The 16,960-nt window shown below is 41.9% G+C and overlaps 1 protein-coding gene across 2 annotated transcripts; it reads right to left on the bottom strand.

Moving 5' to 3' along the window:
* Positions 1-1,260: 1,260 nt before the first annotated feature.
* On the bottom strand, positions 1,261-16,716 carry LOC120958146 (zwei Ig domain protein zig-8-like). Of its 2 annotated transcripts, XM_040380728.2 has the most exons (10): positions 15,877-16,716; positions 14,653-14,876; positions 12,290-12,686; positions 7,917-8,074; positions 6,721-6,798; positions 6,123-6,255; positions 5,910-6,029; positions 5,611-5,716; positions 5,299-5,396; positions 1,261-3,173 (listed from the first exon to the last, which is right to left on the bottom strand). In XM_040380728.2, exons 3-10 carry the CDS (start codon positions 12,357-12,359, stop codon positions 2,896-2,898), a joined length of 1,041 nt encoding a protein of 346 aa, XP_040236662.2. In that variant the 5' UTR covers positions 12,360-12,686; positions 14,653-14,876; positions 15,877-16,716; the 3' UTR covers positions 1,261-2,895. The 2 variants fall into 2 exon arrangements, with proteins under 2 accessions (XP_040236662.2, XP_040236661.2); XM_040380727.2 differs by lacking the exon at positions 14,653-14,876.
* Between the last annotated feature and the right edge of the window lie 244 nt (positions 16,717-16,960).

Raw genomic sequence — 16,960 nt, 5'->3', positions numbered from 1 at the left:
TAAGGTGAGCAGTTATAGTTATTTCTGGGTTATTTCATGGCCTCCACTGGGTTTCATCGTGTCGTGAGGCGGCAAAAGAGAAAGATAAAAACAAGAGCAAGGGGATGTCTCCCGTAGGCTCGTATTCTACCCTATCCTGATCGTTTTCAAAAGGGAACAAAGTGGCCATTGTTCGCGCTGCCATGTCATTCGTACGGATTTATCTTGCCTGCTTTTGGAACAGGCTTTGAAACGGTGGCGGCTTTCGCTGTAAGGATATGTTGGACTATGGTTTGCTTTTGGCACGACTCATCCGTACGCTGCTGAATGTGTGCAGCTCTTTTCAAGAGGAAACGGTTATTAGGACAAGCAGTAGTAGCAACCATAGCCGTTCACTAGGCCAGCTTAAAATAACAAGTCGGTTCATATTTATGTGACATGCGGCAGTTGAGAAGGTTGACATAGAAACATCGTCCAAATTACGTCATAATGGCACAAGGTTGAGCTGTTTTTTGGCAATCAAGAAATGAATGCAGTCTACATTGTTAGTGGCACTATCAGCCAAAAGCAGACGAACAAAACAAGGGCGGCAAGAGAATGTAAGAGGGATGGGCGCTTTAAATGAGTTGAGTACACTTAAACTCTGAATAAAATGTTTTATCATAAGAGTTTTAATTGATATTCAAAGATACGGAAAGAACTAAATATTCGAAACAGAATATTCCTTTTCAAATCTACTTGTACCGTTCTTACCTTTCTTGCTATTGGAGATGATACCTCTCTTGATGAAAACCGGTGTCGAGTTCCTCACAAAAAAAATAAAAACAAATAAATAAAAGGCCAAGGACAAAGATTCTTTCACAGATCTTTTTGAAAATTGAAACCAATGCAAATCCTCGCTGGCAGACATCGTTTTTCTGTTCGCGTTTGCCAGCTTATCGCACCTGAAAACACCTGAAGCACATAAAGCATCATCCTTAATTCCTCTATCGTCGAAAGGTCATCGTTTGACTGGAAGAAATGTCGAGAACCCCCATACCAACACACCGTGGATGGAACGAAAATCAGTTTATCACAGCGAATCAACATGAATTTGTGGCAATAAAAACGACTGAATGCGAAAAACAAAGTGAACCCAAAGCAGCACGACGACGATTGATATCGTAGGATATCAAGGGTGGTAGATAAGCCAGTTTCTTTCACCAAGTAGCGTACCTGCGATGTAGGATAGAAGCAAAAAAAAAAAAAGAACGCAACAGAATCCGCCATACTGGAAAGCATTTCTCTCGCGTTGGGTTTGTGGTTTCATGTTTGTCTGGTTTGAGATAATCTCAAGTTTATTTCTCAAATAAATAGCTTTAATGCTGCTATGCTGCCTCCTCCCCGAAAGAAAATATAAGGATGAGGTGATGGGTGAGGGGTCCTGTACCGAACTGCAGGTCTTAAAAATTCTTCTACTATTTGGATTTGGGTTCAGTAATGACAATCGAGGGTATGGAAAAAGAGAGTGGTTGGAAGGAAGAGTGCTAAATGCCTTTTCGTAAAGTCTGGTATCATTTCTAATGACGATTCAAATGTACACGCGTTAAGGGAGCTTTCCTCTTCTCACTCTTGACTCCACTTGGCTTTCAAACTCGGTATGGGTGTTGATGCACTTGCGCTTAAATACTTGTCACTCATGTTCTACCACTATAAGTGCAGACGGTTGGTTTGAAATAAAATATGTGTTTCGTATCGTTTTCTGTCAAACTGTTTTTGTTTCAAACACCACATACAGATTTCGCTCTGCTTGGCGCCTTGTTTGCTAGTACCTACACTTATCCCTCTTAGTACTATAATCGTTCTAAAGACGCCTCGTCCGACGCTTATTATGTTCTGGTTGTCAAAGATGAACTACAATCTAATGATCAAACGCTGCAATGATGATTACTAAACATGATTTCCGTACCTTTCCATTCCATCTAACGGTCTCATAAGTGTCAACGAAGATGAACAAATCGACGGATAATTCACCTCACAAAAAACGTTTTGCTGTTTTTGTCCATGTCATAAAATCAGCTCAAGTCGAGCTTTTCTCGTACTGCTGTAGAGTAAAAACTTCTTTGAAGCTTTTCAGCACTTGCCCAGCTCGTTTTATTTACCTTATTGCTTCCCACCATTTCAGTCACTCGTCCTACCCCTTTAAAACAATCAAACTCCAACGTCAAATCGGTTCACTTTTGTTCTTCCGTCGGTTCGTTGCTACATTGGATCCGGTTGGATCTCGGTGATTGTGACGTGTTATAACTAGCTTTTGCACCGGAATTGCACCGGAACACCGTGGGAGTGACTCTTGCTCGTGCAAAATCCTTTGGGATTTTCTCTCCCTCTTTTTCTCTTTCTTCCTTTCTTTCTACGGTAAGACAAAAAGGGAGGAAGTGGAGTGGTATCCGGGTAGCGCATCACTTCATCTTACACTATTCGTTTTTATGCGTTCTTCTCTTGCATCTACGATTGGTGCACTTGGAATACTTTGCACTTGCAACAAAACGAGAATGTCGCCCTTTTTTCGGTTTTCTCGTTGCATTATGGAAAATGCGTCAAGAGTCCTTTGCTTCCTTTGCTTTGTATACTCCATTCGGTGTGACTGTGGTTTGGAATTGATTTCTGTAATCGGTGTCGTATTTCTCACTACTGGCTTTTAAACGTCGATCCATCTTCTTCTCCCTCATCATCACACCCGTACACACAAAACATCACTTTCATAACTGCGATGCTTTTGTAAAACATTGTACAAGTGCAAAGTGATAACTTTTAACCAGCGTTTGTGGTTTCAAGCTGTTCTACCTTCCACCCGAGAGTATCTTGTAGCACCTGTGTGTTAAAGTATTTGCAAAGTCCTGTCGTCTGCCACTGTGTTGGCCTGCCTCGCGAACATTACGAACAGCAGGAAGACGTTAATGTGCCGGTGGGACCGTTATCCGTTATCACCGTTCGCTGTGCCCCAGTCCGCTCGAGGGTGGTTGTGCTGGGTCGCCGGCTTGAACACTCCACCGCTCGACCGGGTGCTGTCAGGCAGGTGTTGAGATCGGTTCGATGCCAGCCGAACGTTAGCAGCACCAGCGCCAGCATCGTCATCAGCAGCTGCATACTCCGGTGTTGATCTTTGTCAGCGGTCGTAGCGCAGCCACGTTGCATCGCCGCAGGATGCTCTCCTAGAAGGAAGCAGAAAGCGGGAAGAGAAAGCAAATCGAGATGGATGAGTGGCGAGCATCGAGAATAATCGAAAGCAAATTTTCGCTTGCGCAAACTGGAAAGATAAGACGCTTTTGTTGCAATGTCCCGCGGTAAGGCAATATCCTCCAGGAGCAAGCACAACCGTACCGTTAGTTGCTACACTATTGTCAGCGAGCTTAAAAGGCATTCATCAATCAGTACGGGAATAAAGTGGTGGTGAGCTTTTTGTTGCGAAACAAATCGATGCAAATCCCCAACAAGCAGAAAAAATGTTTGAAATGTAATCAATCGCTGCAGCGGGATCAAAAGACGTTAAGTTTAGTTTTGATTAAAATGTAGATGTTTTCCTAGCTACTACTCAAGCTAAAGTAGATAGCTTTTCCATAGAAAAAATAATAAAAATCATCCTACCTTTAAATCCATTTCTCAACACCTATAATTGCATAACTTCAGGCGTACACTTCCGGAGAGCCCTGTTACATTTGTATAGTTCCACAGAAGCACATCTTATTATTGTAATGGTGTTGTTTTGCTGGCATATGCCATGGTGAAAATGCCCTCTCCTTAACGACGTTGTCGAGTATCGCGCTTCTTTCGCATTAATGTTGCATCTGTGTCCTGCTGCAGTGCAACGAACCGGTACCAATCTCTTGCCTTGCTCAATCCCAGCACGTGCATTAAGTGCAACCGGCAGGCACAGATTGCAGTTGTAAAGGATTTTTACCCTCCCGGCCGTTTTGTTGCTCCAAATCTCTGCAAAATCCCTCGGAAAAGTCATTCCTTGAAACGAAAATCATTTAGTGTTGTGAGTGCGTTGGTACTGCTATCTACTAGCAGCATTCTCACCCACAGCAAAACAACGACATTCTTTGCGCGTTAAAGAACGCCCGGCGTTACATAAATATGTTCTTACTTAAGCTGCTCAACTTTGCATTGACTCCATACACTGTTGCCTCGCTTTCGCACTCGTCACATTCATGTGCAGGATCGTACGGTACTGGGAGATAACAATTATGGATGTTTTTTTATCTGCGTTTCGCAACTACTGCTTGTAGAAGCCAACTTGTAGGTTGCTGAATTCGCCTCGCTTCCTGGGTGTTCACCGCCCGAGCGCAAATTGCATGGGCATGGGGCTTCTTAACAGTATCATCATCATAATGAAGCCTGATGCTCGGGCGTACAGGACGACCTCACTCGACCATTTTTATTAGGCAAAAAAAAAAACCAGCGAGAACTCCTTGCTCTGGCGCTCAAGTTCACCGTTCCACTTCGCTGTTGTTAACTACAAAAGATATTATCATCTTTTCAACGATGTGTGTCTCGGAGTGCTGCTTGTGAAGAAACAGCCGTGAACAAAACGCCATTATTTCACGGTCTGCGTCGAGTACGGGTGCAGAAAGCTGTGCATTTTGTAGCTCCCAAAAGATGGATCATCAAAATTATTCAGTTTCTAACAAAAAGGCATGAAAAACTGTACTGCTCATTGTCTGTTGAAAGCCATCAGCATTCCGTTTGTTTCTAATAATAATGTCAGGTTTCACGTTTGTTAAGAAATGTGAACCGTTAAAGATGATGTGGCATGGGCATGGCATAATAAACCTAATTGGCAATTATTTTGCATCGCTTTAACACGTAGAATCTATTTAAGGTTTTTTTAACAAAATGATCTATTTTGGCACATAACACGGCATATGCTATGCAAATGCACAAATATAAACCAGTAAAGTCAATTTAACGCATTACAAGCCGCGACACATCGTGTACTGCAGTGATGTATGCGGCATTAAGCTTTTAATTCGATGAAACACAACATCACTCAATTAGCTTCGGCTGTCTGCTGACGAGCAGATAGAACTGGCATGAGCATCAATTTCAATCGACGAGTGTAACAGAGAAACACCAATGAGCAGCATTTCTATTCCAACGTGTTGGATTAATTTTCACCCTTAACTTTGCACAGTAAATAATATGCTCAATTGGGTGAATTCAATTCAAGCTCCTTTTAGCGTGTGTAATGTTATTAAACTTTTGGCAGTTGGGCCGCGCTCGGTAGGAATTGGGGAAAGCAAATATGAGCAACGGGAGCTTTTGATTGAAACTTACCGTTTATCACATGCACCATCACGCTCGTACCCTCTGCCGACGTCGGCAGACACGTGTAGTTGCCCGAGTCGGACAGTTTGGCATCGAGTATTTTCAACCTGTAAGCAGCAAAAACAAAAAAAGAGCAGACACGTCCGTCGTTTCAAAGGCGTTTCATCAGTGTGAGTTATTTTTGAACGGTATTTTCCGAACCATCCATCACAGCTGGTGATTGATGGTGGGGAATAACAGATGCAATGCATGAAAACGTAATATTATTGAGGCCACCATCGAGAAGGCGGAGCAAGTGCCTGGTGGCGAGGACATACTTACCGTGACGTGAGGGCCTCGGTCCACTTCAGCTCAACTGATATTCGATGTGGATATGCTAATGAAGGGTCGTTGGGGTGTAGCTCTATGGGCTGCACGAGATTTGACCCTACGATGATAAAAAGGTCAGATCGAGAGAGACGGAGTGAAAAGAAGAATTGAAATTGAAATTGAAATTAATTATCACGCATGATAGGGCGCGTGAAACGTTATTGCTTTCACTGTCCTTCGATAGAATGGAGAATGCAACATTGAGCAATAATTAGATCGCCATAGAACGTGACCTGCGTCCGCATACTTACCTCTGTACCAGTATATTGTCCCTAGATCATGTGGTCCCTGGCTAATTATGCACGTGAGTGTCACAACACTGCCCATCTTTACGTATAGGTCCGTTGGTCCGAGGATAATCGCTTTAGCCTCTGGTGGAGCGCGTGGAGAGAGAAAGGAAATAAAAAATCATTATTGAAGCTAATTGCATATTGAAAGCTCAAAAGTAATACTATGTTACTTACCTACAACGTTCAGTCGAAATGCCATTGACATCTTTGGTTCTGTGTTCACCTGACACTCGTATATGCCCGAGTCTCGCTGCTGGGCGAACTTTATTTGTAGTGTCCAATTTTCTGCCTTATCTGAGCGTATCACCTATGCCGAGGATGAAGGGGAACATTTCGTGGAGTGGATAAAAATACGTTACCAATCTGTTTTTTTTTCTCGGAAAGCTTTTCCTATGGAATTTATACCGTGTACAAGGCTTTCAGAATGCTTTGTCCGTTACTTCATTGTGAGGATTTCTATATATTTGCTACGACATTGCTACGTTTTGGCCGATAATTTGGAACCTATTCTTAAAAAAAAAACTTTTGTCTGGCGCTTGCCTACATTTAGTTCTTGGTTTTTTAGAAGAAACCACAAGTTAGTATTTATTTCTCGCTAAATTATTACATTAAATACATTGTCTTCAAGACTGCTTCTGACAAAAAGTGTCTTGTGTGTCAATTTGTGTAAAAGTGTAATAAGAAAATCATAAAATATTCCTTCATCAGCTCGTGCTCCCAGTCAAAACAACAAAAGAATAAGAACGAATCGATTGCACAACTCAAAATTCACCTGAAATCGTTCATCCGACGTGTAGACTGCGGTGCCCGCCGACAGGATGTGTAGATCTCGTTTCCGGATCCAGGAGACCTGTTGGTAGCAGCAAGCGGAAACGGTGTCGAAGGTTTCGGGTCGTTTTGTTATTTCAATGGTCGTTCGTTTGATTGTGTGAGGTCGTATTCCCAAAATGGAAAACCAAGAACAGAGTGGAGAAGAGAGAAATGAGAACAAATTGAAACAGAATTTAAAGCGAACACGAAACACGATCACACCAAACAAGTGAGTAGAACACCATCGAAAGACGATTGTCGAGGTCGGTCTGTCGGTCGGAACGTGTTATGGAGGGGCATGCTATCGAACCGTTCATTGAATTTTATTTACACAGAGAAGCACGAATAAAAGCAAGGCAAATGCAAATCAACGCACCGAAGGAGACCTTGTTGGTCGCGTTGTGTCACTGTCTTTTGCACGTTTTGTGGATTTCAGAAGTGTTCCACACCACACCCGAAAAGCGATACAATCTGAAAGCTTCCCCCGGGAGGTGCGTGAGTGTTTCCATGCTTTCGCGGCACCGAACACATCATCACACACCGTCCTGACAGATAAATACGTGCCACTGATGATTGATGTGTTTATAAGAGTTGATAAATTTCTCTCTTTTCCTCCGTGCTGCCACCAATTTGCTGTCTTTAGGGAGATATCGAGAAATTTTTGGTTTGGTTCAGGGAGATCGAAAGATAATTTTTCCAAGAATGTCGCGATGTAAATTCGTAGTCATAAATGACTTTGCGTAGCGAAGTTATGTGCTTGATGTACGTCATTAATTATCCGCCACAGTGGTGAAATGGTGGATGTGGAGAAGCGAGAAACGCTCATTTGCATTTGATTTGGAAAATCACTTTAAATTTACATGATGCACATAGTCCTTGTATATCATTTTGTTGAAATTGTGTGTGTATTTAGCCAGAAATTATGAAAATACATCTTGAACATGTGTGAATGGTGTAGTTGAAAGACACGTCAATTAGAATCGTTTTTATGATTGAGTCATTATCGTTATATTTCTATATACAAACAGCCTGCCGATGGCTGGAAAGTGAAATTATTTTTACAAAACGCCAATTCGACATGTGCTCTTCTACCGCAGAACATCAGCGTCACCTTTCGGAGGCAACAAAGCAAGCAAGGCAAACAGCCGCCATACTCACCGATTTGTCACCCATTTGCTCGACCCGGCAGTTGATGAAAGCGGTCTGACCGACGCGGGTCGTTATGTTCCGAGGCACATCGAAGTCAAAGTAGGGATGGGGTGAGAATTTTTTGATGATTCTGTTTTCCTGCGGTGCTGGCAGATGATTAGCTACACCTGTGAGTGGGGAAGAGAGAAAATGAAGAGAAGAAAAACAGCATGGTGAAAACGAGCAGCAGAGCTAAAAAAGCAATCCTGTTGAATTCAATAGCACGCCTAAAAAAGGTAGACGAATTCCCCTCCCGAGAGTGTTTTCAAAGAGGAACTCGTTAGGATTTTGGAGGAGATGAGAAATTGGATTACAGGGGCGTGCAACTCTGTGTGTGTGTGTTTGCGTGTCACAATAACTTTTTCTGCGAATGACAAGTAGAATAGGCCGCTGCTACGAGCAATTTCAAAATTCACATTCTATTATACGGTGTTTTGAATACGCTTCCTGGATGTGATATGAACCGTACCTGTACGCAAAACAAAACAAACCTTATCATTCTATCTCGTCCTTTTGATGGGTTGAAAAATTGGTGTTTTGTAATTGACATCTCGACATGACACGCAGCTTGAGACAACACGTGCTGATTAAGGTGTGCCAGTGCCGTTAGAAGGCGTGGAATACTTCAAAGAAATTGGATTTAATAAACATGGAATTTGGGTAATGCGTCATTGACGAGTCGAGTAAGCCGGAAGTCATATACTTGTACTATTTTCAATTTATATTTTACCAGGAAAATGTATCCTATGTACAACATTTAAACGATACATAATACGATACAGCATTGATTTTCACGTGCTCAAAGTAAATTTGCTTCTAACGAAGTGATTACGAAGTGCGTCCTTTTACAATCACATTAATCAAACTAGCGCCGCTCTCTGTGTTGTACTCTCTCGCACATTCACAAATATATTTGATCAAAACAAGCATAACGCCACAACCAAACTATGCTCAGGGCTCGTTGCAGGCTGGTTGCGCACTGGAAATTTAATTATCCTTGCTCCTGCCGTTACCACCAACCCCTGGCATACTGCCAACGGTGCCACCATCGCCGGGGAGCTATCGATCTGGGGAGCAATTTATTTTATCATGTTTGTGCCTAGCTACGGGTCCAAATTAGACCCTCTACCTCTAGTGCTTGTGTGATTTTGGGGTGCGGTGCGGTAAAAGTTTCTCATGCCTGAAAACTCCTCCCCCCCCTTCCGTCTCAAATTTCCCCATATCCAAGGAGAAGAACGCTTTTAAAGCGATGGTAAGTGCCTAGAGCATCTCTCTCGACCAGATAAATGTCCACTGCAGCGGGATTAGGAGTGAATGCTTGATGGTTTGTGAAACTTTGCTCAACATAGGATAGGATGAGTAGAAGTAAGAATGTTCGTGTGTGTGTGTATGATGTGGTTGAACTTTGTCAAGAAGCTGTGTTGTTATTAGATGAACTCTGAAAAAGTCATTCAAACCGCTAATTAAACGTACTTCAAATGGGACAAAGTTCAAATATCACATATCCGTGGTCAGCGAGCGAAGCATTGAAATTAGTTTGTTACCTAAAAGCACATTTATTTAGTTGAATTAAACTAAAGGAAAATGATTGTGTTCCGCAGAATCTGTAAGTTATGTTCGTGCAGTGAAATTTTATTTGCTTGTATTCGCTTGGTCATAAACCACTTAATAGGCAAACATGAAATGGAAGCCAGTTACTTTAGCGCTAGACGAGCTGAGGCTCATTTCCCGACATTCCCGTCTGCTTTTCATTGAGTGGAATTATGGGTATTTCTCCTATGTCTTTACATGATTGGGCAGTGTGTTTTATTGCATATGATTTTTCCTTCAGCCAATCTTCTCTGGCGTGTGTACAGGAAACAAGTTTCAATCTGATTAAATGTATGTTGGGTAATCATCGGAAACAGAATGAAGGAAACAATATTTTTAATCTACATTAACTTTGCTCTAACGAATTTCCAGTACCAAACGCGGAACAAATCACATCATTGCCCTCGACATCGTTCATTATAATTTCACAATCACAGTGAGAGTTTTAATGAAACTTCTGTTTGGACTTAATCTCACGCTCGATTGACGATATCTAATTGATTGATGATTATGAAAAGTAAGTAATAATGGCACAAACCAGTCGCTAATATACATCTGAAACGATGACAGAGTAAACCACTGTTTCTGCAAGCAAATAAGACAGCGCACAACAAGATTAGATTGATTGATACAATTAATTGATTAATTTTCCAAGCCATTGCGTCGCAGTCTCTCGGAAGATTTAGAACAAAAGCACCGACCATTGCGAATCATTGATAATGGTTTATTTCTATCTGTGAATGATGACGAAAAATGGCATTTAATGCTTCAAATTGTGTTTTTGACAACTATCTAGTCTTGTTCTAGTTATATGGTAAGATATTTGTTTCCTTTCTTGTCAATCTATAAGATCTATCGGATAAAAGGAAGCTGTATTCACAACCTTTTTTATGATTCATAGAACAAGTTACCCGTGCGGATGTCCTATTCAGAAACCATTATACCGCTTCATTAGATATTGCTGTAAGTGATTGCTTTTAGATGATTGGATGATCAAACTAGCCATGAAAAGCGTATCAAAGAGCATGTCTATGGAAGGATGGTTTCCCATTTCCCATTCTTGTCATTGAAATAAAATCCCTTCAAATCACACGAAAGAGTTTTTAGTAGGCAAATCAAACGAAACTAAAACGGTGGTAGCCTGTGTTTGTTTTTGCTCTAAAGTACTAGTAATTTTGTAGGCTATGTTTTTGTTACCTCGTCTACTGTAAAAACACGACGCTCTTCCTAACATGTGTCACAAACATTACGTGCCACTGCGTGTGTTTATGGTTCAACAAAAAGTAAAACCCCCCAACCTCATTCGCAAGATCTTACTCTAATATGCAAAATCCTCGCCAGACGATGCTTGAGACGAGGCCCCATGTTAATGTCCCGTGACGGATGGTTCTCATGCAATAAATCCTGCTGCAGGATGTACCGGGTCGGTGAAAAACTCCCGTCCATCCACACAATCTTCCCATCCAAACGGCACACTGTCATTTAGCCGACCCCTCCGTGTTAAGGGCGTTGCAAGACAGCATGCGACGCAGCAGACGAAACCCATTACCACCCTACACACCAGCACCACCCGAGATGATGCAGCAACGGTGCTTTGCGCCACTAAGCTTGCCCGGCTCGGCTATGGATGGGCTTGAATGAAATGCACTCCTCAGTTGAAGGTGAAGGATGTACTTTTGAGCTTTGAGCCACTTGCTTCTTGGCATCTCATGGCAGCCCGGGCCGCGTTTAAGCCCCGGACTCTTTCGAGCGAGGAGCTAAAATAACACTTGAGCTGCTGAAGAGTACTCGCTACTGACATGATGGTAGCGGAAATTCCGTCAGCACAGTCGCTGGGACCGAGGATGAAATTTACGATGCAAAGTAAACACAGGGCAGGAGTTGGTTGATGCATTTGTTTATATTTATGTCTGTAGTATTTTGGCTGGTAAGGAATCTTTCTCTGAGCTTGAAATAAAACAAAGACGGAAAGAAAAATATGAAAAAATATGAGCTGTCGTCGTACATTCGGGATAGGAAATTTTTATGTTAGGCCTATGTTTTTTAGGTTCCATTTCGGTATTAAGCATGATGCTTTTATACGCACGATATCGATAATATCAATTGAGAGCACTAACATTGCGGATATGACAATGCGTCAGCTGGTCGACACAGATGCATGGTTCAGAAGACGTAGAACTGCCGACAAAATCATCTTCAATAATGCTTGAGTTAATCGTGTAGACAACCGTATACTCTATTAACAACCATCGTTAGAGATATATTGTGATAGGGTTACCACTTTAAGTTTGTTCTCCATGAATGTAAGACAAAAACTTTCAAAGCCTACATCTTTTCAAAGCTTTTCAAACTCCTTTGTTTTTTTCACATCAAATCATCAAATACCATTCAATTACATCTTATTGGGGCTTCGTTAACATTTATTCCGATTTGGTTGCGATATCATCTTTAATTTGAATAGGACAGCTTTAGGCAAAATCCAATCGAATCCCTATTTACGACGATTGTCGCCTGGCTAATGGATTTTAGATCCTATCGGCAGTCGATAATACACCGAACAGCTCTACCCTGCCAAATGCGGGTTTTGCTGATCACAGACCGAAAATGGGATGAATAATGACAATTGGGGGGATGGAAATAAATATTGGAATGCTTATGGTTTGGAAGCTATTGACAATAAGGCAATCAGAAAGTTTTAGAAAGTCAATAACAATAGCTTTTGACGTTTAATCCGGAAGCTTTGTGACACTTACCCATTGCGTTGTGATGGTTGAAATGTAGATTTGCCAGTACGAATAATCCACCAACGATGATAAACTGCATTTTTATCTTCGATTGGGCACTGTACGGATATTCATTTTACTATTTCACACACACACATACACACGCACATGTACACAAACATCTAGTGAAGCTCAGGCGCAGGAAATCACTAATTCCACCTAACAGAGAATATTACCACTCGATCGCTCGGTAGGCTTTTGTGACCACTAATTTGAAATTATGTTAACAACTTCACACACGTTTCACTATTCATTGTAGCGTACGGCATTCCATCACCGAGTAGAGAGTCCAAAATGCGTCCAACCGTGTAGAAAGATCCGATGATGCAACATACCACAGTAACAGCTCTGCACATCCTCTGGAATTCTTGAAAAAAGACAGAAAAACACCACACATGCAGTGGTTAGATGGGAGTACAATTAGTGCGGAGGAAAGATGCGCTGGGATTATGATCGTTTGGTTAATGATTCATAGCACAATGCTACTGTGTTATAAATAATTTAAAATGAATGACACCTCGGCTCGACAGGTGAGTGTAAACATGTTGTTTTGCTGTTTGGGCACATCAAACCGGGTTCGACAGCTGGCAGCACGATGCAGAATTAATCATCCAGACCAGAACAAAATTCGTTTGAAACATTCGTTTGAATAAATTATAAAGCAAGAGTTCCTCTCCTGCAAACTGGTGAGATGAAACATGCTCTCCGAATACAATGGCCTCGATTGTCAGAGAAAGAAAAAAAATAAACCAGAGAAATGAGAACAGTGTGAATCTCTGCATCACAACAAGCAATCAAAGAAACAAAACTTTCTACCGCACTGAATTAATCAGAGCATGCAAAAATAGGTAGCCTAAGATACAACCTTGTTTTGACTCTTGCCGTTCGTCTCGAAAACATGCTCGCCTTTCGTTTTGTTTGGAAAGATCTTTGCTTTCATTCCTCGGGGACTTGTGGGTCGTCGGTCGATGCGAAAGTTTGTGGAAAGGGATTATTGGTTGCTAGGATACACTTCTTGATCACTCAGCCATGTTTGGCTAAGTGTAGATCGTCGTTCATATAATTAGACAACTTTTGACCATTATCATAATGCACAGGAAAAGGGAAATAAAACGAACACAAACAAAACGGGCACAGTATCGCCAAGGGCAATATGTCGCTATTTTCAATGGCTTTGTTTTTGCGCCCAACTTTGCCCACGATGTGCAACCTTTGGCACTGCGACTTAGTAACACAACAGTCTAAACAAGCCTCGAACAGGCGAAACATTCAAAAAAATTCGAATAAACATCGGGAAAGCTGGCTCCAGGGCAAAGGGATCGGTTTTCTATTCTGTTTTTTATACATTATGGACTCCAAACAGACCGAATTTCTAAGCTAACCTTTGTGCCTTCTTTCTTTCCCTTCCATGAGCACAGCACCATTCGCACCTTATGACGACACCAACGTTATGCGCTCAGCTCTAAATTAGTACTTTTTATAGTAAACTTTATCCAACACTAAAGCGGCAAGGCGTACGAACACATCACACACACACACAACTTGCTCTGAGGCGTTTTGGGGGGAAAGGGTGTGTTGGATTGTGTTTTCTGGGCAAGAAACTTTCCAAAAACCGTTATCATTGCCAAAACAACACTCACACACATAGAAAAACACAGGAGCAAAGTCCCAGTGACGGTTGGAAAGCAATACTCCAAATAAGTTGTTGATTTTATCACTCCCGAATCAGCGCACGTGGGACTTGGCGCATTCGTTTGTCCTGCGGTGGTTCGCCGTTTCCTCCAAACTTTCGATTGTTGAAGTTCCGCTTTTTTATTGGTAGATGGCAAAGATTTAAAACTGTGATTAACGGAGGGAAACCTTCGCAACCTGCCCCTTTTAGCTTGGGGCGAGAAGTTTACTTCTGGTGGGAAGGGATATCTGTCTCTTCCCCTTGTGCTTCCAATCAGTGGCAGATTAAAACACCACCAATGAATTGATAAATCAATGCCATCGATTCTGCGGAATAGGTCTGAAATGAGAGTTAATCTTTAAGCTCTGTGGCGCTAATCTTCACATCAACTTTGATCACAGCTGCAGCTTAAGAGATGATGGCAGTTATTAATTTCCCATTTTGCCAGTGTTTTCAATGAATGCTTGCTGATGGTGTTTAAATAAAGCACGAATAAAAAGCATGAACTCTTTGATGCAAATGATTTAGCGCAAGATACATGTACTGAAACACAAAATTGTATTTTTCGAGCCCACCTCACTTACGATGAATTAAAGATTAGCACATGCAAGCGGAATGATTAAACAACACTCTCACGTGGAGCAGGCAACAACTGTCATACCTGGCGCGGTAATTCGAGAACCGGGACCGAATCCTCGACCAGCCGTGCGGTCGTAACGACTACGCTGCTGTGCGTCGGGTTTCCACTAGTACATGGTTTTAGTCGTCCGCATTTGCATATGACTGCAACGTACTGGGCCGGTTTGATGCTTTTTGGGCGTCTGTTTCGCCGGGTTTTTTTGCACTACCCTCTAGCCAGCATCAGCGTAGTGTCGAGGGCGCCTGCTGGGTAGACATGGCACATTTTATTCGTGCTGTCGGATGGGTAAGACAGACAGGCAGCTGGTGCTCACACGATATCCGTAATTCGAGCGGGAAAGAGCTACCATACACACAGCCAGAGAAAAAGGCAGTATAATCCATTCATGGAAAACGCACCGAGAAAGTGTATCCGAACACAAACAGATGTGAAGCTCGTTTAAGTGGTATGTGATAGACATGAGGATGGGCAGTGTTGTGCTTAAGGCATCGATCGAACATATCGGTTACGCGCAGAGGGATCTGATTTCTTTAAAGTGATTTAATGTTTAATCTTATATTGAATCTTTAATAGAGAAATAGAAACAATCAAGAGAAACGACAAACATTAAAGGAGTTGTTTGTTCAATGAAAAAAGCCAGTTGTTTCAGCATACTATACCATAAACAAGCATGCAGTGGATTATCCCAAAATATTACAAACCATATACGGTTACGGTTTATCGTTCGATAATTTATGCTAATTTGATTCCTCATAATTTCCATAGCTTCATTCGCCTTGTTGAAAATCATTTGTATCCAATCATAACGCCCACGAGTGGCACCTTTATCTGTCGCATAGGACACGCCTGCCGCTGCTGTTGCTGCAAACGAATAGTAGTTCAAACTGGCTCACACACACACACTCACTGACAAACATACACATCTACACGCTCCACCTTGGAATTGTCCTTCGGCTGGGAAGAAACATCAATAGAAACTGTTATAGAGTACGTGCCCGCATTAACATAACATAATCAATTTGCTCTTTCAGCGAACTTGTAGTTTCCGTTATCCCACCGAATGTTTCGGATGGATGCTTAAAGGGACGGGAGGGAAAATTTCATCGAAAATATGCTAATCGAAAAGAAATAAAAGTTGCACATCAATAACAAATAACGCTGTTAGACTTTAGTGTCCTACTTAGTGGATTTGACGGAAATTGGTTTTAAAATGGTTTTATGGGATTGTTAGTTAGCGTTACTTACTTGCTGTGTGTTATCCAATATGTTTTCCGTCTTTGAAACTATGTTTTAGCACTGAAAATCTTGCATGATTTTTATCAGTTGTAAAATACAACACGGAGTCGAGAAATTACTAGTGCAAACGTAACGCATTCTGTACAGATAGATTGTCAAATGTGGACGATTCAAAATTTGTCATTAATATATCAATCCTGTTGTTCAATGCGATTGTAAAACTTCAACACAATATAATCACTTGGTACAATTATTAACTGGACTTTTCACGTAAGCACAACACTGGAGTACGCTTTTATGTATTTATAAGATTAGGTGTGAATTTATAGCTTTTTTCATGAAGTAAATGAATTGACCTCACCTCACCTCACCAACACTGTTATTCATTGGTAAAACAATCCGCGTAAAATATTCCACGAACTGCTTCACAACACTGCCTCAATTGTTGTTGTTTATTCCATCGATAATTTCATGCAGCTCATCAGCAATCCGCGACTAGACGCTGCTGATAATTGATGAACTAGCAACCTTAATGTATTGCCTTAAACCGTTTTACCACAGATATCGAACTGATGTTTGATCCACTTTAACAACGATTTGACAAGACAGTAATCCAACATCAATGCCAACACCACCGTTTCCGGTAAACAACCTTCGCGCCGAGGACAATCGTTAAGCCGGACCCGTAGCAGCTCGCCGCTTTCACCTTCCAGCGCTTTAAGCCAAACCGAAAAAAACAACCGCTCGTTACTGTGCCGCTTGCTTGAAGGAATACGCTGCGTACGGAGACCGAATTTGCAAACATCGACAGAAACCGCTCGATTCGCACTGACGGTACTCTGCGCTAGGATCAAATTGTTTAGGTACCGATTCCTACTTCACTGGGTGCTCAATAGGCACTCACGGTAGGTCCCGCGCATTTTCCACGACCACGGCGAGTGTCGGTGTTGTACTAAAAGTGTGTGAGTGCGTACCTTTAAAAATCAGCTGACAGTTTCGTGATGGTGGTAGCTGGGGCTTCACGCATAAACACTCACGAGAGACACGAGGCAGTGTTTTGTGGAATAGTTGTACTAAACATGAATGAGTGAGC

Source organism: Anopheles coluzzii, chromosome 3, assembly GCF_943734685.1.
Source record: "Anopheles coluzzii chromosome 3, AcolN3, whole genome shotgun sequence".
In the NCBI taxonomy this organism is placed as follows: Eukaryota; Metazoa; Arthropoda; class Insecta; order Diptera; family Culicidae; genus Anopheles; species Anopheles coluzzii.
The sequence above is the reverse complement of the archived record's forward strand: the minus strand, read 5'-3'. Positions and strand labels throughout refer to the sequence as shown.